Here is a 23,936-nt window from a genome sequence, read left to right as displayed (position 1 = left end):
TGCATGCCTGGGGCTTGTGTAGTCTCTAGTGTTCTTTGGGGATTTACTCAAATGCATAATTTCACTGCACAAGAGAAATTGTGCAGTGAAAAGAAACCATAGCACAAGAGAAGCGAGCACTCCTGCAGACACACCATGGACAGCCTACAACTCGCTAGATGTCAAGGTCCTATTCGAAAACGATGGACGAACATCATCATTTTCACTGAAGAGAAGGATTCTGGACTCAGAATCTTAGTCCCTTTCTCTCTAATGAAGAAAAGGGAGTATATGTGCCAGAGCTCCATTTCTGATCTTAAGCCATTTAGAATCCTGGAGACTAAGTATGACCACAACCAGTACTTAGTTGTTTGAAACAGTCCAAAGCTATTCTTTAACAAGATCTGGTCATCCCCAAGTCAACTCTAGAAAACCTTTCAATTGAAACTATATTACACACCTTAATAACTCATAAGCTATTCTTAAGGTCCAAATGCACGCAGAGGAGAAATTTGCTGAGGTGTGTAGCTTGCAAGTGGGCATTGCTGCCCAGCTGATCCCCCTCCCCTCACATGCAGGAGGGGCATGCAGCTCCTTTGCACAGTGCCACCTAGCTGATTTCCCCCTGAGGCTCAGGATTTGCCTGAGCATGCATCAGGCACCCACCTCTTGCTCCAGCAGCCCCCTCTGGAGCAGGAGAGGAAGCTGCCTGATCAGCTCCTCGTCCTCTCTGCTGCACTTCAGGCCATGAGCCCGATTTGTTCCACAGAGACTGCTTGACAGGAGTGTTGTGACAAGCTCTGTGGAATCCATCCCTCCAACGTTCATGGACGTCCTCTCATGTTTGGCCTGGTCTTAGACAGCAAGCTGATCTGAACAGAGATTGTGCAGCTGGCACGCTTCTTCTCCATCATGTTCAGCAGCAGAAGCAAAGGGAGACCACTTGTGCATGCAAAACTGGTTGAGCATGGAAGCCATGCAGGGCTGTTTTTTGTTACATGTGAACCTACCCATCTTTCAGAAGAGTCCAGAAAAGACTACTTCACAATACCTCTTCTCATTTTTGGAGGCTTGCAAGTCCATCTATTCTTTTTCCTCCCAAGTAGTACCTCATGTGAGATGATTTCAATCTCTATGGAAGCCTTTCCCAACCTGGTGTGCTCTGGACTACAACTGCTATCTACCCAAACCAACATGACCATACTTTCAAGGCACATGTGAATTGTAGTCTAACAATTACAAGGGAACATGATAGAGGAGAGTTCCTCTATGCTCTTGAGTTAGGACTTCTTCGTACCATGAGGAAGAGGTGCTTGCAGCATGCCCAGCTCATATTTCCAGTATTTTGAGTGAAAGATACGCATTTCTGCAAATAAGTACCAAGGAGCTGACAATTCTTTTCAGTCCACTTCCCAAATTTGAGCAGGGAGGCCACATCCAAATGCTGTCCTGTGTGACGTCTGTGCCCATCTGAAGGAATGTGTCTGTTTCTATCCAAGCTCCTCCTCCTAGAAATGACAACCCTTTGTGGGTACCTCTGTCTCATGAAGTTCATGCAAATGAAACAGAACGGCTACATAATGTAGAATAGTGTGGTTACTGGATTTAGTCAAAGGGTAAAAGAAACATCAGCATATTCAAATTCCTAGCATAAAATGTTGGATTTAGGATTAAATCTGGGATTTTGATGGCCTGATTATTTACTCATATCTCCCAGTATGATAATTATGTGTGGTTAACTTCCATCAGAGCAAGATAAGTTTTCATTCATCTCTCTGTTCCAAGTGTGTGAACACAATGAAAAAACCTTACATGTCTCCAAAGATAAAAAATGGATAGAGAGAATGACCTCTAATCTAATATCCTACACAATCCTAAGTGTCATTTGAAAAATTATATATGTGAGAGGGCTATGCTGCTTTATGCAAAGGAATTAAGTTCAAGCAAATCCTTTTCTATTTCTTGAAAAACCTGAGAAATACTTTAGCATCAAATAAAATCACATAGTAGGAGTGAATATTTATCTACGTCAAGAGCTATTTTATTTATTTATTTGTAAAAAAAAATAAATCTATATGCTGCAAAATAGTCCAGCAGGACTCTCAATGATCCTATTAATGTTACTGTGTTCTGACCATAAACAGTTTATCTGCTCCTTATTTTCTCATAGCCTCATCCCTATTGAGCAATGGGCCTAACATTTCCTTCTTCTCAGTCTTGCCTCAAACCTGTCTGAAAAAGCCCTTTTTGTTACTCTCAGGCTTTCTAGAATTCCTTGGTAACTTCAGCTCATTCTGAGGTTTTGGTTTCCTACAAATCTGGGCTATTTATCTATTTTAATTCATGGAGACTTCTCCCTCTTTCCATATCTTATAAGTGTCCTTTATTTTCAACTTATCTCCCCCCCCCACCTTTTTTGGTACAGCTGCATTTTTAGATGTCTCCTATTTTTCTTTAATGATTGAAATTTTCAAGATTTTGTCTTGAACACACTTTATGAAAATACAGCATTCCTCATGAAAATATAATTTAGTTGTTTTTTCCCACTTTAGTCCAGAAAGCATGATCTCCTAGTTCAGATTGCCCTGAGTCTTGCTCATGTATGTGGTTAGGCTTATGTCCTGAGTCTTGCATTGGAAGATCTTTAAGGAACCTAGTGCTGAGAACTACTAGTCTTCCAGGGATTTAATTTTAGACTCTAGGACAGGGAAGAGAAAGAGAACTATAGAGCTCTTTAGACACTGTAGATGTCTTTCCAAAGCTATAGCTATTTTTCCCCCTGGGATGTAACAGTATGTTGTTATTACATGGAGAATTACCTAGTCATGTTGTTGAAGAACTCAGTAATGTAACCAGATTTTGCATTTTGCAGACCTATGTAGACTTAGTGGGTTGGATCCAATCATAGGTGCCATTGAAATCAATGTAGAAATTTCTTAATATTTATTTTTTGTGCAGTACAAAACCAACCAAGCTACACCATTAAAGGAAAATAAAATAAAAGTTACAGTTTTAAAATATAATTTGAAAATATCCATATCACTAGTTACATATATATTATTTATTCCTACTGTTCTTATTTTTTAGGAACAGTAGTATGCTTTGTTATAGACTAATAAACAGAGCATACTACTGTTCTTGAAAATAATTATGCACTGATTTCAACAAAGGCACCCCACTTATCCATATATTTATGTGCTCATAAATTATGCCACTAATTCAGAAATTGAAAGTTTCATAAAACCATCCATCTTTTGTCGTATTGCAAGTGGCTGTTTATCCTTCCAGTGTTGTGATATTAGCCTATTTAGCTGTTAAAAGGGTGCAGAAAGTTCATTTGTGTTGACCTTGTGTTAAATTCCAAGAAATGGCCAAGTAATTCAAAAGGAAGTGTGTAGTCTTTAATACTCCATCACAAAACTTATCTGAATTATTACCTCCTTCCAAAAGCTGCCATTGGGCATTGTTGAAATACATGAAGAAGAGAAATATTAACAATTGGCCAATTTAATTAAACCCTTATGAAAGGGATATTGTGGCTTTCGGTACACTTGAAACATCATTTTTGCTGAATGCATAGTGATATTTATACACATGGCTTAGAGGCCAAGGTAACTGTTGAGCCTCAGTCAATACTTCCAATAACACAAGCAGCTCTGAAGCCATAGAAAGTATCTGGCCCAAGTCTGGATTTTAACAAATGCATCAATTGCATATATTGCTATGCAACTATATCTGGCAATTCATATGTAGCACACAAGGAAGAAAATGGCAAACATTATTGTCAGGACTAGCAAACTGATCCAAAGTAAAAATCAGCCTGTCTTTGCAAGTTGGCCAAGCAAATGTTTTTTTGCCAATTTTAAAATCCAGATTTCCCTATGAATTTAATTCTGCATGTGACAATATGTCAGACTACAATTGACAGAAAAATATTTGCCGCAGCCCTATAGCTGCCACAACTTGATGGGGCATATTATCTATTTGGTATGATGTGAGTCCAAGGCAATTCCCTTGGGAAGTGGAAATTAAGATTCCAAAACTGATGAGGGAGAGGATTAAGTAGAAAACACAAAAAATGTAGTGCAAATGAACAGATAGCCCCTGCATCCAGAGAGATAATGGCACCAGTGTCCATTCTGTCCTTATTTAAAGCAATCAGATCCGCAGGCAACCTGAGACCAGTGTTGTAATAACTTGTTGTAATCTATCAGTCAGAATTGCAATTAGTATTCTAACATCAGCATTAATCAATGAAACAAGTCAATCATTAGCACAGGAGGTACAAACTCTAGGAATTGCTGAACTGAAAGACAACCTGATTCAAAAATAGAGTTATACAAATGAAAATGTTTGGGAACTTAAAAGCTGGAAAATGTTTTATAACACTCAATTGGAAATCTATACAAAGCAGGTGCTTTCCCCATTTTCATGTTAGCTATTGGTTTCATAATGTCATTACTCCACAAAGTTGCCATTAAAAACTCCCTTTGTGACATATCTAGACAGGGAAGATGAACCCAGGGAAAATGGATGTCTATATTCTACTCTGATTTATAGATAAAAGGAAAAAACAAAGAAAAAGTAACATGAAAGAAGAAAAAAAAGATACCAAGCGACCTTAGACAAAATTACATGTAGTGCCATGTGGAGGAATTTATGCAAAAATTCAATAATAATTATCAATAACTACAATTTTGACTTACTAATACTTGGTTATTGCAAAAAAGCTTTAACATGGATGTCAAGTAAATACTAATTCACATCATGACATAGCCAACCCACCAGTCATTAACAATTGACTTTTGCAAGATAAAAATCATAATTAGAAGTTAAATTCATAAAGCAATTATTCATTTGATCACTGTATACATAATACTTAATAAGTACATTTTCAATTGCTAAATAAAGGATGTATAATAGGCTTTCAATATGACATAAAATTATTTAAGTGGTCTTCTATATATAGTTTTGTGTTGATGTTCTACTGCTGCCCGCTAATATACAATTCTGTATAAAACCTTAAAAATTGAAAATGTATATCGTTTGGATGTGTGTGTATCTTTCCACTGTCATCTTTAATTGCTGATATATTGATTCAGTGTTCTTGTTGCTAAAGGCAATTTGCTAATGGTTTACTGGGCTGTTCACCATTCTTCCAGTATGTATGTTTGAACTGCAAACCCTTCCTGCTGTGGAATTTTTTTTTTATCCAACCCATGTTTAACTTGTTGCAGCTCTTGATTAAATTATGCAAGTCAGGTAGCAAATTGACTTTGAGTTTTCAACCTCTCACCTAGAACAATTTGTCACTCCTTTTAAAATTTACTTTTAAGAGAAGCAATAATTGGTCCCAGATGAAAGCTTTTCTAGCTTCCCATTCAGTAAACCACACTGAATTCAAAATATTCTTGTAGCTCAGTGAGAATCTGATTTTTAAAAGACTCAGCATTCAAAAAGGAAACACTAAGGCACCAAAGACCAGCAGGCTTTCGGCTATTTGTAAATAGCAGGTCCAAACAAAGTAATGGTCTGATATTAGCAACGTTTTCATCTTACTGTCTTTGATTTGACATAACAAGGATGTGAAAATGAAAGAGCAATCCAACCAGAAACAATTGTAGTGGACACAAGATAGAAATGTCTCATTTCTCTTATCTGGATACAACATTCTCCATGGTGAAGCAGTCCAAATTCTGCCATGTAGGTCTGAATTGTGAATGTCAGTATTGCTTGCCTTTTAGGACCTGGCTTATTCCTGTCCAGGAAGAGAGCTAGAAACTCATTAAAAGCAGACACACTTACACATGATCAAATGTTGTGTCATTACTAGGACCATAGGCATTTATCAAAGCTATTACTTTTCCACTGTGTTTCCATCCTGAATCAGAAGCCAATCACCAGGATAATAATGGCTTGTTGAGCTGAAAATAAATGCTGTTTATGGGTTAAGGTATTAATGCATACTTAAACCTGACCAAAATATCTGTTGCATGGATGTCTCCCTCCTACCCTTTTGTCAGCTGAAGTTTGTAAAAAGTTCAGTGTTAAAAATTAGTTCTACTGATGTCTCATTGGAAATTAAGAGGAATTAATGTAATCTGGATCCACCTCAGAGTGTATTAGAAATATATTGTGATTCTGTAGGATTTGATGCTTTATCTAATCATTAGTATTCCTAGGCTAATGGCAGAGTAGTTTCTTGAGGTTTGTGGCAAGTCTAGGCCATAAGTAAGCAACTTGGTGCCCTGCATAGGTTTTGGGTTCCTATTAGCCCTTGCTAGCAAGGCCAACATTTGTCCAGGGTATGCAGCCTTCTAGGCCAAACTCTAAATCTGCTTTTACTATGTCCTACCCTTAATCCAGACTGTTACCAAAACAGCACAACTTCATGTGCTAATCCATGTCTAAGGACAAAATCAGACATAGTGTTAGGCATTCTTAACATGGTGGCAGTGGAAAAATGGGCCTCATGATTCAAGATGACTTTTTCCATACAAAAATGGCTTTTTTCATGCTCCCGGATGCTGTCTAGCCTGCTAATGAAAAGATCTGTAGGGTTCCACAATAAGAAGTTGCTGGATTATATTTTATGCATGCTCACAGAATACCTGTATGGTGAGAACCTGACAAATGGTCCTCTGAAAGCAAATCCATTCTGTTATCTCTATTTTTCTTTGACTATACATAATGCTTCTACGCCTGAAAAGCTCAGCAGTGGCGCAAGAGGAAGCCAAACAGTGGGGCGCCAGTTAGGCTCTATGATTTCTGTGAGAGAATGTGTAACCTTGGTGTGTAAAGAAAACAAGAAGAATGAATGGGCCATTGGCTGTGGCGAGTCAATGGAACCGTCTTGTCGTCTTCGCTCTTGTGTCTGTATAAATGAAGCATTGTTGTCCATCCTTGGCACTTGTGCTTCATTGTGATAAATTGGTCTTGATCTGTCTGACATTTTTAACCAAGTCTTTGTTAGGGTCTGGTTTGGAAAAGTCCGCTTTCCCTATACTTTGCATCAACACAAACCTTGACAGGTTTGACAGCAGTCACTGTCACATTCCAGGTTGATCTTTTTCTTCCTCAGCTAGGGAAAACTGGTATAAGCGAGAGAAAGCATTTTGGACACAAGAGAAAACATTTGGACACATATCTACAAAAGCTCCAAAGTTCATGGCAGCAAATAAAGTGAGCGGATCTACACCTGTAACTGTGCACTTTTCAAGGGCCTACTGTTAGTATTACAGCAAAGTTTGGTTTGAAATTAACCAATGCAAAATAATGTTGGCTACTTTTTGCACTAATTGCACTAATTTGTCATTTGTTTGCTTAAGGTCCTGACCTTAACTTTACCTTTCACAATGTACCAGCTAGGATTTAAAACTTAGACTGGGTTAGTGAAGGCTTACCTGTCACTTGGATTTAGTTGTAGCTGTTGTCCATTGATGACTAGACATTTCTGTTTGTTGAGTTAAATGCTCAGTTTCATTTAATTGAGATGATTAACCTATTATCCTTTTCTCTTCATAAACAGATGATGCCCTTCCTGTTACTGTCTTGTCCATCTTTCTTCTATCATGCTTTTTTCCCAAAGGGTAGGACTCAAAATACTGCTGAGATTCCTGTATAACCTTCCTGCCACTTAGCTCCATTTCACTATATTTTTTATATTTCATTGCTGAGCAACTTTATTATGTTTTGTTATTTTTCCAAAATGACAGTCTTTTAGGTTCTTCTGTTTTGAGTAAGTTGCAGGTGAATGTGTAAGTATATAGAAATATATTGCTTATGTATCAAGTTAGAAAAAGCTTCCACAGCTGGAAAGTTTCCAGAGAACTCCATAGTAATGTGGCAGCAGAGTTAGAATACCACCACTATAGTATCTAAGCAATGCTTTCCTTTTATATGCTAGCTAGGGAGTAGGTCTTTTAGCATGCTGAGCATTGTGCTGTACATTGTATTTGAAACTTTAGACAAAAGCGGTTTGTGGGGAGCTTTTAGAACTTCAGATTGTGGTATGGTAGGACTGCTATTCAGGGAACAGCAGATAAAGAAAATCAAAAGCCCCACTTGAATGAGAAAGTTCTTGCATTTACTTAATAGGGTTGACTAGTTTACAGCCAGAATGAAATGTACACCGTGTTTGAGAAAGCATGATGCAGAGTTTCAGACACGTGCTTTATGAAATCTCATATAGATGTCTTTTCAGCCAAAGCATCAGTCTTCTTCATGGGACTTTTGTAGGGGGTGAACAGGGACTTACATCTATAAAGTTGTTGTATTCCAAAGCAACGTATAGAAAAGGAAGTTAGCTATTTCTATAGTGTTGCTGCATGGTCTGGACTATTTGAGACCTTTTAGACATGTGTGGAACATGATTCATGGTAAGGGCTGGGAGTGCTTGGACTTTTGTTTCCTCCCAGGCCTCTCTGTGAAGTTTGTCTGAAAGGGAACTAGTTATTTCTTCAGCATTTTGCTAGGTCCTATTTATCCTAGTCACATCCTATTCACTTTTTCCTTTACCCACCTCAGCAAGATGTTTTATTAGTCCTCCTGGTGGCATTTGGGAGTGTGATCACTTGATGGATCACACAGAAAAGAACTTTTCAGTGAAGCTGCTGCTGCTTTGATAGCCTTCAGGCTGAAATTTAGCAGGAGGCTCAGCATCGGGGAGTTTTTGCCTCTTAATATCAGGCCAGTGGGGTGCTTGGGTGGTGGGGAGGAACACAACTTTAGAGTCAGGACTGGCCTTACCATTAGGCAGAGTGAGGCAGGCCTCCCAGCAGATAGATGCTGATGGGCAGGGAACAGAAGCTAAGTACTGGAGTACTGTGTGCACCATGCAGTCTGCCCTGTTACCACTAAGCTAGGCATGACAGCAGTGGTACCGGGGATACTGTCCCATCTTCAGCTGCCAGTCTGTTCCGTTTCTGTATATGGAACAGGGAGAGATGGTATTTTTTCCTTTGCCGCAGGCAGCAACATGCCTTGGGCAAGAACTGGTCATAGAATATTGGTTCACCAAAATTTAGTGATCCAAATAAACTTACACTGATGTTACCCAATTTATAAATGGTCATGTGAGACTGCTCTTAGGCTGTCCAGTAGGACAAAGGAAAAGAGCTTGTCCAAAGGCATCACTTCTGTAGTGGTTCTGGCAAGAGCAACATGGTTTGGTGAAGAATTCTGACTTTTATTCTTAAGCCAAATGAAATAAAATAAATAAATAGGCAGCTAGGGTTCACTCTCAATTATACAGTGTTTCAAAGATACTGGCTACTTTTCATTTTAAGAAATATCTCCCTCCCGTCCCCCAAAATTGAATTATCTTTTGTACTGAGTTTGTTCATTTCTGTCATTCTAACATCAAGAATTAGAATGTTGCCTAAACTTGTAGAGCAGCGAAGAGACCTGTATATCGCTCTGAAAATATGGATTCTGGATTTTTTCTTATAGTCTTTGCTATATAGTTAAGGATACTTTAGTGGTATAAAACTGTTGCAAAATAATTAGATTCAAAATCGTAACAGTTGTATTTGTAATCAACTAGCAATATTTTCTCTTTTGTTTTTGTTTAATCAATTCAGAATTATATTTCTTACTTCTTTCTCCACTTCTATGTGGGCCAGTAGGTTTAGCTGTGATATTTTCTAATTTTATATCCTCTTATATTCCTGCATAACATACTGAAACTTTGAGATTATTCAGTCCGCTGGGCTTGGAAGACATCACTCCTTTGTAGCTCCTTTACTGTGCTTCAGGTAGCAAAAATATAGAGCAAGCCAGTAAACACCAAAAAAGAAAAAGAAAAAAAAAAGGTGCCAGCTGAATTATTTGCATAATTTCTGGGTGAAGTGTATCCATGCTGAAAAGCAAAGCAACAGTAAAGTATATTGTAAAAAATACTGTGTAAAAAAATCCATTTGCTGTCAAAGCAAATCCTTGTGCTAATATGTATTAACACACATTTTTTCTATATAAAGATAATGCTGAATATAACTGATAAAATTGGGATACAGTCTTCTTGTTCATTTTTAGTATTTATATTTGTGCATTTTTCTGCTTTTTCCTAGCTAAACAAGTATGTCTAGCTGAAAAAATTAGCTGTGGAGACTCCAGTAATAAATGCATTCCTTCTTCATGGAGATGTGATGGAGAAAAAGACTGTGAAAGTGGAGTTGATGAGGCAGGTTGCACTAATGGTGAGTCTTAATAACACACCTTTCATACCCATGCTTCAGTACCCCCAAACATCAAATTATCTGATTTCAATTTGTCTCTCCATTTCCGCCTGCCTACTCCAAACTTTCTGAATAAATGCAGAAAGAAGGGATGGAAGCCTCATTTCTATGCTGGACATGGAGAATGAGGGAAATACCATATTTTTTGCTCTATAAGACGCACTTTTCCCCCCCTCAAAAGTAAGGGGAAATATCTGTGCGTCTTATAGAGTGAATGTGTGTGTGCCCGACACCCGGGGCGCTGCCGGCCCGCCTGCACCACGTGGCACCACCTGGCCGGCATGCGCTCGGCGTGCGCTGCTCAAGCCCCCCCCCCCACTCCAGCGCAGCTGAGAGCTGTTATTCACAGGTTGGTGTGTGTTTTCAAATGGCAACCCGTCTTTTAATGAAGCCCATGGGGAAGTGATGGGGAATGTGCCTGTGATTATCAGGAAGCTTTCCGTGGATCCCTCCTCTAAAAACTAGGTGCGTCTTATGGTCAGGTGCGTCTTATAGAGCAAAATATATGGTAATAATAATCTTTCTCTGCTTGCTGCTCATTAAACTGCATGCAATTCCTGGTCATCTTTGGCTGTCAGTTTTAGTATTTAAATACAAGGCTGGACTAAATGTGATGGAGCAGTAACAAAAGGCTGAAAAGATAGCCTCTGTTACCTACACAGTCTTGTTTCTCTTTGTATGTTGGCCTGGTAGCATTTCTCTTTTCTTCAAAAGAGATAATTGTCAAATTAAGGCCACAAGCCTATGCCATTTTTAGACAAAAAAAAGCCCTAGAAGTCCCAGCATTCCCCAGCTAGCATGCATGTGGTAGGACTATATACTGCCTAAACATGCATAAGATATGCCTTAAGCCAGCCTTCCCCAACCTTTTCCAACCCTTCAGAAGCATTTGGACCACAACTCCCAGAATTCCCATCCTGGGGCCATTTACTGGGAATTGTGGATGTTGCAATCCAAAGGTATCTCAAAGGCACAAGGTTAGGGAAGACTGCCTTAAGCCATTCTTCTCTGTATGAAGATGACTATGCATCCACTGCTTGCAAACCTTCTGAGTTTTCAAGTTTTGTTTAAATCTCCTCTCTTCTCCAAATCAGGTAAGCTCACAGGGACCTATCTATCTCATAAGCAAACGGTTTAAAATATCTCCCATCTTTCCTCTCATCTTTATTCTATGTCTGCTGAGAGCATGGATAGGAAAAAGTACCCTTTCCTCCTCTATTCCATCTTTTTGAATTTACTTTTTGGGCAGGTGTCAGTAGGGACCTGGGATCGGGGGTTGCTTACTTGCAAGTTCATTTTCAGCCATCAAACTTGTTCCCTGAAATGTGACTCCTGCAACATTAGAGGCCATGCCTTTCACTGAATGTATCTGAATTTCAATGCCTTGCTTTATTTGGAGCTTCAGTACATTTGTATCTGACACTTGTGAAAGAATTATGTCACTCAAAACTTTCATTAAAAAGGGTTGGACCACGAAGTAGAGCTTTGGTAATGTCAGAATCAACGAATCCTTTTGGATAATGGCTGGCAAGCAGAGGGCCCTCCCAGATGGTAAGGTTTATCGTTGAGAGCTTGCATAGCTATCCCCAGACCTCACCCCAGGAAATGCTCTGGTGCAGAGTGGGGGAGTTATGTGTGTCACATTCAAACTGCTAAATCAAATGGCTGATCAAACAGTTAAGCAAATGCAGCTATCACGGGTGCTTTTCTGGCAAGGGGATGTTGTTTTGCTATGTCATGAGTACTCCATTGCTTGATGCCTGGGACTCAACATATCTGTGCCATTCTAAATGCCCTGCTAATTTTTGAAGTCATTTCCCTTTGTGTGTGTGTGTGTGTGTGTATTTCTCTTATTTGGAGAGGCATATTTGCCCATCTCTCCAGTGTGTGCCATGTCATCAAAATCAAAAACCAAATCAGAACAGTGAGGGTAACCCCCCCTATCCTGTGTGGACAGACAACTTGTTAAACTTGGCTAAGATCAGAAAAGTCCATGGGATATTTACCCACAGGAAAAATACCTTCATCTAGAGAGATTAATGTCCACATGGAACCTTTCACCCTTCTGATGAAAATACCCACTTGGGTTCCCTAGATGACTTTCTAAATTAGGAAAGCTGTTGTTGATATGTACATCTGTACAGACTTCTGCCATGTTTCTTTTTTGTGTATGGTTCCACCAAGGGCTGCTTAAGTATATTATGATTACATGCTCTGTAGGTTGGGGCAAGGAGAGGAACAACATCTGTACCAGCAAGCTGTTGTGACATTACTGCTGTGAAATAAGTAGGAAAGGAGACAGAGTAGCCTCACTGCAAATAGTACACAACCTCTTTGTGGAGGATTGCCAGTGCCAATGCACCTTGATTTTCCTGGGCATTGATGTCGCTGGCTTAGTTCTGCTAAAATTAAAAATTCTTTCTTCATCTGTCACTTGGTAAGAATAACTGCAGATTTTCTTTTGCTGCTGTGAGTTATTACACAGCATATGAGGGTAATCTTTCTTCCTTGCTCCAGCCACCTCACAAAGTGTAGGCTGAGCAAGCTATTATGAAGCATTGGCTTTGATTTGGGAATTCTAATAATATAAAGAAAAACATCCTTCTTAGGGGGTGTAATTCCAGTCTGTAATATAATCTCCCAAAGGGATAGCCAAAGGCCTCCAGTGTGAGCTGGTATAAAACATCAGTGGGAGAATAATCCACAAACGCAGTGGGATTTGTGCTACAAACATTGCAGCACCTTCCCTCCCTCTCCACCACTATCCATTCAACCCATGTTTAATTATAGGCCTAAATAGTGCTAGCTGGGCAGCCTGGGAAGTGGGAAGACCTGATCTCAGTGGGAACAGAGAGAAAAAAGTCAATCCTAAAAGGTTCAGGCTGTGTCTGTTTAAAAGGAAGTATATTCTAAGCTATGATGCATTATTTTATGTTCATGCATGTGATGGTACTGGTGAATTTTCCTCAAACTAATATTTTTGCTTTGGCTGGCTTGAAGGATGCAACACATTGACTGAGAGTACAAATGTGATTGTTGTGGACTTTGCATTTGTGACTGCCCTTTTGTCTGGCTTCCCCCTTGCCCAGTCATTATATGGGTCAACTTGCAGAGTGCTGATGCCACTTAGGAGTTCTGTCTATGCAGAGACCCTGACCATTGCATCTGCTGTGTTCCCCTGGCACTCTTTGTATGAACCCAGCCTATTGTGCACCATGCCCAAAATCTTCCTGCTCTTCTAACACTGAGAGCAGCTGTGGTTCCTCCTTTGTGCATTCAAAGCCACAGACATTTTCTTGCAAAGTGTTCTTTATTGACCAAAGCACACAAACACCCAGAATGAATCTTTAGAATTCACCTCCAGGAGCTCTCCTTATAAGCATGCCTGGGCCCCCATCCCTTTGAGAGGGGCCTTCCGAAAATGAGCACACTTCCTCTCTGCATGCCACTCCTCTTATTGGCCACTTTCCTCTGCTAATGACCTTCTCTGTGTCTGAGAAACTCCTCTGCTCCAAGTCCCTTTCCACCAGCAGTACATCTTGGTTATTCCCAGAGACAGCCCACCTGGGAAGTCTGGCCTTGAGATTAACACCTCTGCTTCTCTCAGGAGAGTCTTGGGAGGGCTCACATTCTCAGACCCCCTCTTGCCCCTCTCCCCCTTTTTCTTCTCCTCCTCCTGATTCTTCTGGAGACCAGGCAGCAGCTTCAGAAAAACTGTGCCCAAAGCAACCATCTTTCTCACTCCCAACAAACACGTAACCTTAGGCCATGTTAGAATCTCATAACCAGCATGACATAGTTCTTTTCTAGTCTGAGCTGAATTGCTTGCATGCTGCAAAGTTCTCTCTGGCAATAAGTTGTGATTGAGGTAAATAAGGATGGAACCACATACTGGCAAATCTCCATTCCCACACCTGCATTTGCCAGGTTAACACATGTGTAGGGGAGAATTGACAGGGGAGCGGAGGTGCCTAAGCATTCCAGTTCCCATGGCACAGCTGCTGCAAATGCCACCTAGCAAAAGCCCAGTCTAATAACAGCCAGAGGAAAGTCTTTGAAGGAAAGAAAAGCCGAGCACCCACCAATTTTGTCTACAAGTGCTTCATCAGTCCTCCACATTTGATTGAGAACCCCATTTTTAACTAGCAACATTAGTTATACCCTTTGTTCTAGCTATTGTCCAATGTCTCATAGCTTGTGAAAATTCCAGTCTTTCCTACTTATAATAACCCTGGATATGACTGAAAGATAGCCAGCAATCCCTCAGTTGAATACATACCATCATTTAGCCAAGTGGTAACTCACTTGAAAAATATCATTCTGCTGAGTGATATAGAACATTTTACCATCTTTCTCTATCTGATCAGAAATTTGTGGAAGGAGAGGAATACTGGAACTACCTTCATCACTTGGCAGGATGATGGAGAGGACAGACTTACCAAGTGGCCTCAGCTCATGGTCATAAGACTGTGCTCACTCGGAAGCATTAAAAGGAAAGTTACTTCCTCTCCATTGCTCCAAAGTGTGATATGACATCCACTGCTCCTCGAGTTCCAACTAATTTGATTTTAAGCTTTTCTTTAGAACACCTGATCTTTAAACAATGCATCCTGTTAAATTCTGCTCCAGAAACAAACCTACCCCAAGTTCAGTGATCTTCTAGATGAAACATCTACACTCTTAATAGATGCATCTTCCTCACTGATCTATTGGGCATCCAAAGGGATTATTTTATCATGGAACCACTGGACAGTACCAGGAGCGTCTTACTGATTTTACTGAAAGTATCTCTTACTAAGACCAGAAAGAGATTAAGCAGATCAGTCCCCCTTCCTCCCCTACAGCTATTTCAGTTTGTGCTCATTCAGGCTAGTGAAATATTTCATGCTGTTTCACAGCAAGTCATTTAGAGCATGATCAAAAGGGTCTTAAAATGCAGTGAATGAGTGACTCTTCTGGGGTATTCTGGTACTCAAAAGTACACACTGATTACATCGTTTACTTCGAAGCATACTTGTTTTGCTGAGGCACATCTGTTGTTCTCTGAAGAGTAGAAAATTTCTTTTGGGTCATTTTTTTTCCTGTATTGTGAAAATTTTTGGCCATTGCCACAACATTATGCTTTACTGTGTTCTGTGATAGGCGAGAGAAGGAAAAGGACATTCTCCCATGACCATCCTTTAAAAAAAATATTTTAATTCTTAATGCAGCTTGACCTTCTGTTTTGTGTATTTTATGCATATTTTATTAACATTGTATTTCAATATGTTGTAATTAGTTTTTATTGTGTTTTATTCTTATGACTGTGAGCCACCCAGAGCAATTGTGCTGTGGTACAATTGGGCAGCATACAAATATTTTAAATAAACAAAGAAATAAATGAATCTAAGGGACAAGTTGCACATGATGCCACAGTGTAGTGTAGTGGCTCAAGTGTTGGACTTGGACTTGGGAAACCCAAGTTCAATTCCCTGCTTAGCTATGAAACTCACTTTGGGCCAGTTGCTGAACCTACCTTCAAAGCCCAACCTACCTTCAAAGGTCGTTGTGAGGATAAAATGGAGTGGCAAAGGATCATGCACACATTCCACCTGGGAGAAGAGATGGCAATAGCTGTGATAAATATGAGGAAATGCGTAAAAGTGACTACACATGGTATAGAACCATAATTTACCTTCTCAACAACTCTATATATTTGTTTAACATCATGGCATTTGAGAATAAAAGAATGGCAACCACTCCAGACCTTCCAGAAAATTCATGACTGAGATTGGAACTTGGGGCTTCAAAGCTTCTACTGCTCACCATAGCTCAATACAGTCCATCCAGTTTCATGCCTAGAGTGCAATCTTCTTTGTAGGAGACAAACAACCCTTTCCTCTCATTCCACTGCACCAATGAGGACAGGCTGGCAAGCAGAGGAGCTTTTGTAATGTGCATTCTTTTATTCCCCTAGTTTAAGCATCTGGCTCAGTGCTCCGTGAATTTACTGTTTTGCATTTAATTATCACAAACAGATTATGAGTTCATGCCAAAGCTGCCCTCATTGCAGTGTGTAGGTGTGATTCTAGTCAACCACAGAGACAGTTCTGTTTTTTTGCTTCTTTGTCATGAACTGCAGGATAAGTTCAAATATGGGATGAGATGTTTCATAAAGAACAATGAGGATTTCTCTTGCAATTTCTCCTGCTTTTTAAGGAGCTCTAAAACCTTAATCAGTGATAAAGTAGCAGCTGTACACTGTGTTTAATTTCTGAATAGCCAGGACAAACATTAATCCTTCCAGCTGTCCAGTAGTTAAATAGCACAAAGGGTGTAGTATTCTTTTCTTGTTGAGGATTATCTTATTTATCAAATAAATACATTTATCAAATTTAATTTATCAAATAAATAACCTTTGCTTAATACACCTGCACTTTCTTTTTAAATCTCTATTTTGATTCTTCTCATTCTTTGCTTGTAAGAAAAAAGAAAATGCATTTGGAGGAAAAATGTTGCACTCATACCTTGGGAAATGGCCATAGGAGTCTTCTCATAGGGCAGAGATTCAGAAAATGAGAGGTGTCTTGTTCTAATTTTTTCTAATCAGTGATGACATCAGACTTCAACTTCCAGTTAAAGTTTATGTACATTTATCAGGGAAAGAAACAAAGCTTTCCACTGTGGCTTGTCAGTAATGAAGAAAATGACTTCACATGTTTAAGTTTGTTCAAACCCAGCCAGCAGGTTCAGTATTTCTCAGTCATGTCAACCCTGAGAACAGGATAGGTTTGGCAAAATCCCCTGTGTACCAGAAAGGTTGAGGAGCTATCCTACAAGGCAAGAGCAGCAAGAAGTGGTCCAGGGCACATCCCCACTAAGTCTTTTAAGAACCGTGCCCATTCTATGAGACAATCATTGTGCACAGGGCCAGGATCAAAAGTGAGCATCACTTGGGCACCTGTTGAAGGGCCCACAGCCCAACACAGGCCAGTTGAGAAGCGTTTGTTCCTCTCCTTTACCACTGCAAGCTGCTCGTTTGTTTTTCTGCCTCTTGCTCTGATCCTGAAGATACTGGTGAGAAGCAGCAGCAAATACTGCTGCCTACTCTGCATGCCAAGCAAGCACATGATAGCAATTGTGAAAGGAGAGAGGAAGGTCAGTGGTAGCTGATCACACTGACAGCAAGAATGTAGATGCACTGGGGATGGGGGGCACTAAGAGTGTTTTGTCCAAAGGTCCTCCACAGTCACTCTGTGTGTGCAATGTGTACATTGGTGTTCACTGCAGTGCTCATGGTAAAAAGGAGGGGTGTGTTTTCTCAGTGTTGGAGGATATGCATCTTTCCTTCCCTATTTATATATTCACTGTAATAAATATATGTCCTTTAACATAGGAAGTTTCCCATAGTTGCTGTTTCCGAAGGGGAAAACCCATTCCTAGGGCAGCATGTTTCTGTGTGTGGAGCTGGGACATGCAATATCATAGATGCAGTAATTCAAGACTGTTATCACACTGTATTCTCTTCTGTTCACTCTTACAGTCATTGACCTTGGCATTTTAGCTGGAATCTGTTTTCGAATATTCTATTTTTTCTATCTCTGCTTTCCCTTCCATCTTTCCCACAGGGTTATTTCTCATACTTTTTATTGGTAAAAATTGATGGACCAAACTCCAGCTCAACTTTTCCATTGCTTCAGTGGAGTTAGTGACATAATGTGCTAAATGCTATGAATACAGTCTTTGCTTTTGACCTAGTGGAGAATTCCCATTAAGAAAATTAAATTAGTGGAAGTAGAGGTTTTATGGAGCAATGACCTCACTTAGTTGCACTAGGAGCATTGCTTTGTACATCATTATTCAGCAGAGGTGCACCGTTGGGAGACTGTGTCTCTGTTGTTATGGCTGCAAGTAGTTTTTTTTTCTTATTCTTTTTGATCAGCTTTGTGTATCAGAAGTTGACTTCAGGCACAGAAGGCTGCAGTGGGCTCCTGTAGTGCTTTTGATAAATGCATTTCCAGGGCATGCTCATCCCTAGGTCATGTATTTGCTTGAAAACTTGAAATCTGAAAGGTGTGATTCATTTCTTTTCTTTATAAGTAAGACAATTTAAATATCTGCACATCCAAATAAGCATGAATCTTTCTGTTTATGACATCTTCCATAGCAATATTGGATGAATAACAATTCCTTCATAGATGTTTATGGACTGTATCCATAATGCATTGGTTTGATTTTCTATTGTTAATAGTAATGCAAAATTGATCTCCATATTTCATTAATTGCTTGCCATTGAAAACTGAATCTTAGTAATAGTTTTCATTAATATTCAAACTCAGAGGATTGTGGGCATCCTAAGTAAGGCAGGAAGAGCACAGATGCAGTCTTCACCTCCCCAGTCATTATTCCACCCTGTCCATTTCAGCCATCCAGCTAAGGCACTGCAGGCAGCAGGATGGAGGCTGCAGTGCTACATTTGGGTGGGCCTGGTCTCTTCCCCTTCCTCCCACCCCTGAAACACATGCTATGCACATTCTCTGAGGTTGTTCTTATGACTTTGGAAAACTAACCAGTGTGGTTCTTTTTGTTCTGAGATCAACATGATACAAGAGGTTAAAGTTTAGTATAGACACACACACAGACACGCACGCACGCAATGAAATTAGTAAGGTTTAATCCATCAAAAAATCTTAATCTGCCTAAAATATTTCTAGGCTGCTTTTCAGAGAGGCTAATAAAAGAAGCAATATGTGTAGAAACATTGCATTCTTTTTTGTGGTGTTCTGTGCATTACCCATATGGATTTTTGTATTTTGAGGGAAATTGTTTTTAACTATTTTATATTTTGTGATCATCTACCACCAACAGAACTCAAAGCAAGCAAAAAAGAAAATATATAGAATAACTACAGAAAAATAATCAGAAAGTAAGAATATAAGAAGAGTTGTGCTGAATCATGCCTCACTTCTTCAGTTTGCTTACCATAAATAGGGCTCTAATTCGTATGTGTAAAAGTTGTCACCAATTAGATTTACAGTTTCTTTTTACCCTTGCTTATTTGGGGTTATACAAACAGTATCCACACCAATGCAGTAATCTGGAATCAACTTGGAAGATGAGCTTTGACCTGACATAAGAAGTCATTTGGAATTAGTATAGGAATATTTTAGTACTACTGGCTGCATTACTGGGTTCTTAAGCTGATTTTCTTTTTCTAATCAGAATATGAAATGGAGTTTTCAAACACGACAGAGATTCAACAGATCTAAATGTAATCTGATAACTTTAATTTGACTAAATAAAAGCTTTTAAGACTCTCAGAGCATTTTTCCTAAACAAAAAGGGAGAATTTCAGAACACCATCTCTCAGGAGATACAAGCAAATGTAACTATCCCTCCTATCTAATGTTATATGAATGTCAATGTGAAAGGTACACAATACAGCATTAAATACGTTCTCTCAGTACAGTATCTCCAAATTAAATGGCCATGTCAGAGGCTATCTCTGCCTCAAAAATATATCATACACTCTTCTGGGACCTTTGAACTCAAATTAATTTTTAAAAATATATTTTAATGATAAAATACAAATCTGAAAATTGCCTGCATAAATATTTGATCTTGAGACAGCATGCCATATGTATAAATATCAAGTGAACTGTAGCATTTCTAAAGCAAAGAACAGGAAGTACTGAGGGGGGATGGTTACAAATTAGAGAGAGATTGGATGCCAGTAAATGGTTATAAATCAAGAGGAATGTTGAAAGCGGTACTTGTCATGTCAAAGGAGCACTTCAGAATCTGCAGCCATGTCCTTTCCCTCTTCAAATGCAACAAGCAGCAAATTTCCTTCCTTGTACCCTCTAGTTCAAAGGTATCAAAACTTTTTGGACCAGTGAGCACATTTGGGAATTGGAGAAACTGGTGTGGATGCTGGTGTGGATGTGGCTAATCACAGAATGGCTGCCATGAGGACCTGGCTAGTCAACAGACAAGGTGGAAGAGGAGAGAAACAGCAAGGCTAGAGGTGACAAAGAAGGAGAAAACAGCAAGGCAAAGGGGAGAGAAAGAAGCTAGGAGGAGGAGAAACAGTGGAGTAAAATCCAGGGCCTGTTTTAGGGATGTAGCTTGTAGGTAGCTTGTTAACCCACCCAACAACCCACCATTGCCATGTTCTAACATAATTAGTCACATTCTCAGCCACAGCTTGAATTTTCAAAATGGCAGATGCCACAACAGCAAAGAAACTTTATAGGAAAATGTACCCACAGTGGCTTCTCATTTTGTGTGCACGGCTTGTAACCCCACCCGCCCCAACTCCAACAGGGCTGCATTAAGGAACCATATCATCAGTCATTATTTTCAGACTTTATTCACATCTTTTTCCAAATGCATAACAGTTCTTTTGCAGACACAATAATGCCAAGGAAACTATTTAGAAACTATTCCAAAATTTCACTCAAACCATTTTAGGAAGTTGATTTCATGCCATAATTTTATATCGCTAGGCCATATATTTATTATGTGACAAATAACATTAGAGACTTGTTTCAACATGACATTCCATGAACCAAATAGGTGAGTTAATAGTCAATTATGCATGCAGCCTCATTTGTTTCTGGGGAAGTTACCAGCCTGGTAGTACTTGCAAAATGCCGGTACTGTTGACACATCTCATCTAAATGGGTACATATCACTCCATTTTCAGAACACACACACACACACACACGTGCCAGCCTAGCTGGAAACTGGCACCCAAGGTCTCTGGGGGACATCCTCCTCCTTTTGTGCCATGTGGCTAACAACCAACACCTGGAATGCATGGCTGGCCCCAGGGACTGGGAGATGGGCCATCACCCCTCAGGTCAGCTGACCAAGGCTGAGTGCGTGGGAATAAAAACTGATGAATGAAGCGTTCTTTCGGTCCTCTCTTGGGAGGGTCTTATGCTGTGGCATCCTGTGTATCCGATACTGGTGGAAGGTAGAGTTACTATGCATAGGTTAGGTTAGAAGTACTTCATTACTTTCTCTGTGCAAGTGGGCCAACAAGGCCCTGCAAGTTGGGGTTTCTTGGTTGTCTGTAACCTATCTTGTTGCTGCTGTCCAGTTCCCCTTTCCCTCTCCTTTCCCCCAGTTACCCGGTCCTTTCAGACTCTGTGTTTTAGTCCCTCCGCCCCTATTTTATCCTTTTAATAAACCCTAATAAACTCTTTTTGTTCCCCAAGCTTGGGTCTATCATGTGCTGTATCCAGAGTTCTGGGACCAGGGAGATTCTGGGCAGGATTTTGTCCACGTGGTCAGGGAACCCCTGACATCTTTCCATTGCAATAACACTCAAAGAACAGGAGCTGTTTGGAAAGCTGAACACATCACACTGAGAGCCAAGACCATTCAGTGGCCTGAGAAATCAGTTTGAGAATGGTCGATTGGCATCTATACTGAAGTTAGATCTGCCCTCTGTGAAAATTCTGTTCCTTGCGCATGGCTTGAATAAATCTATGGATCTGGGCAAAATTGTTTTCACAATAATACACATGTGATTTTGTGAATTCCCCTAATTTTGTGTGGAAAAGCTATTACCTTTATCAAACAGCATGAAAAAATCTGGGTTGATTTAGTTAGTAATTAATTGGTAAATTAACTGCAGTTAGTCTACAAAAACAGAAATGTAAGCAGCTTATGTTATGTAATCCTTGTAAAACTTTCTCTAAACTCCCTAAACCTTTCCCACCTCTAGAAAGCCAACTGAATTTTGGGGGATAACTACCATGATGCAGGGGTACAGACACGTCAACTGCTAGCTGTGGGTGCCATTAACACGCAGCCCATGGCCCAGGCCACGTGAGGCCCTGAGCTGTGTATCCCCCTGTTCCCACAGCTGCCATCACCACCAATGGCATGAATGGTGTTCCTGTAGGTGGGGTTGAGGAGGCTTCAGGCTCCTCCTGCATCAGTAACCCCCACAGCAGACTCCCGTGTTACATAATCATAATCCAAGCCCCCTGGTGACACCCAGTGCAGCCCTGTGAGCCAGTCCTTTAGCAAAGGATGGTAAATGTGTCAATGTAGGTCATTTTGTTTGTCTTACTTGCTGTGCTGCAGGGATAGTGGTTGGACCTCCTGACCCTTGAGCCCCAAGGTTTCTTGCACCAGTTCTTAAACAGCTGTGGCATGATCCTTCTCCTTTCTGGTTGATCTTTCCATAACAGCATTTAGTCAGCCAGTCAGAGCATTTATGCAGAAGTTGACAGTTTTAAGGGTAAGAATGCTAAGGACATTAGGTTGCACTTGCATACCTATTGGTCTCCCATCATATTCTCATTCTCTTACTCACGTGTGTGCACACACATGTGTACATAGAAAAGTGAATGTATCGTGCAAAATTTACTCTAACTGCATGATTTCTGGTGAACAAATTTGGCAAAAGTGGTTGTAGTAGTCTATATATGAATAGATAACTCATCCTTTCTCTCTGCTTCTGCCCTCCACATTTTAAAGAGGAAATTATGCTATCCAGAATTGTAAAGATTTCTTTTGAGAGCTCTTTACATTTTAAAGTGGTTTCTGCTGTTCAATTACCTCACTTTCTTGTATTTGGAAGCTTTTTTAATATAAAGTAAATCAATATGTTTCCCCTTGCTTACAAACTAAGGAGTTCATAATATAATAGATAGCAAAATCAAAGGATGTAAACAGATGGCTTGTGCCAAAGGCAGCATATCTCATTCATGATCATTTAACGCTACATTTGTTAACTAGTTGAGATGGCCTTTGATGGGGAAGTATGTAGGTACATGTGTAAGTACAGAGGAGATGACAAAGAACTATTGTATTAATTTGTATCATTTTCTGGTGAAGGGCTGTTTTCATGCATACGTGTGGAATCCTTTGATTTGCATATTTTGCAGATTTCAAAACAGAAACAAAAGGTATACACAAAGAATGGGTGGAGAGAAGCTAATGAAATAAGAAAAATGTTCATTAGTTTCCAAAACTGGAAATAAATTCACAGTGTGTTTCAGTTCCACCAAATAGGAAGGGCTAGGTGGGGAAGTAAAGGCTTATGTAAACTGCTCATTGATTTGCAGTTTCTTCAAATGAATGCTGTAAAGTCTTTTTCCCCCTAGGCAACCTGTAGTAGTACATTAGCAGTGTGTAGCCACTGCATATTTTACATTGATCAACATGCTTTGGACTGGTCAGAACCGCTTGTGTTCATGAATTATTACCTGATAGAGTAATGGGGCTAGTGATCCAAGTGGGCTGCACTTAAGCCATTAAGCAAGATGCATTTTATCAAGTGACAGTTCATAGTTGGATGTTTGGAATGTGAGAGAGATGGTAACTCCCGGTCTGCCAGGAAATATTAGCTAAGACTCCTTAAGATGCATTATGTTTTGCAAGGCTATACATTTCTGAAATTTTCTGGAAGCTTGAAATGTGGACCAGAAGGCTGGGAAAGAAAATTATCTCAAATACTTTTCCTGAACTTATATGTAGGTAAATTCAGGGCTACGTATCCAAAGGTAGCTTGTTTATGGAATTTAAAAGCTGAAGCCATTTCACAGGAGCTTGTTTAAGACTGTGACTCCCAAGGGTCTCAACCATGGGATGCCTAATCAAATTCCAAAATAGCTCAGATTTCCACTTCAAAAATACAATGAAACCTACCAGAGCAGCCAAGTTCTGGCTCTTCAAAAGTGTTTTCACTCCACTCATGAATAATTGGTGCAAGTCTTCTGG

At 39.8% G+C, this 23,936-nt stretch overlaps 1 protein-coding gene across 1 annotated transcript in view; it reads left to right on the top strand.

Moving 5' to 3' along the window:
- The window catches only part of LRP8 (LDL receptor related protein 8), a 224,408-nt gene that overhangs the window by 167,347 nt on the left and 33,125 nt on the right, over window positions 1-23,936 (top strand). The window contains exon 4 of the mRNA XM_044430436.1: window positions 10,047-10,175. Within this exon, the coding sequence (XP_044286371.1) occupies window positions 10,047-10,175 (129 nt within the window). The remainder of the gene's footprint in view (window positions 1-10,046; window positions 10,176-23,936) is intronic.

This window comes from Varanus komodoensis, unplaced genomic scaffold, assembly GCF_004798865.1.
Source record: "Varanus komodoensis strain SLA01 unplaced genomic scaffold, ASM479886v1 scaffold20_1, whole genome shotgun sequence".
In the NCBI taxonomy this organism is placed as follows: Eukaryota; Metazoa; Chordata; class Lepidosauria; order Squamata; family Varanidae; genus Varanus; species Varanus komodoensis.
The sequence above is the reverse complement of the archived record's forward strand: the minus strand, read 5'-3'. Positions and strand labels throughout refer to the sequence as shown.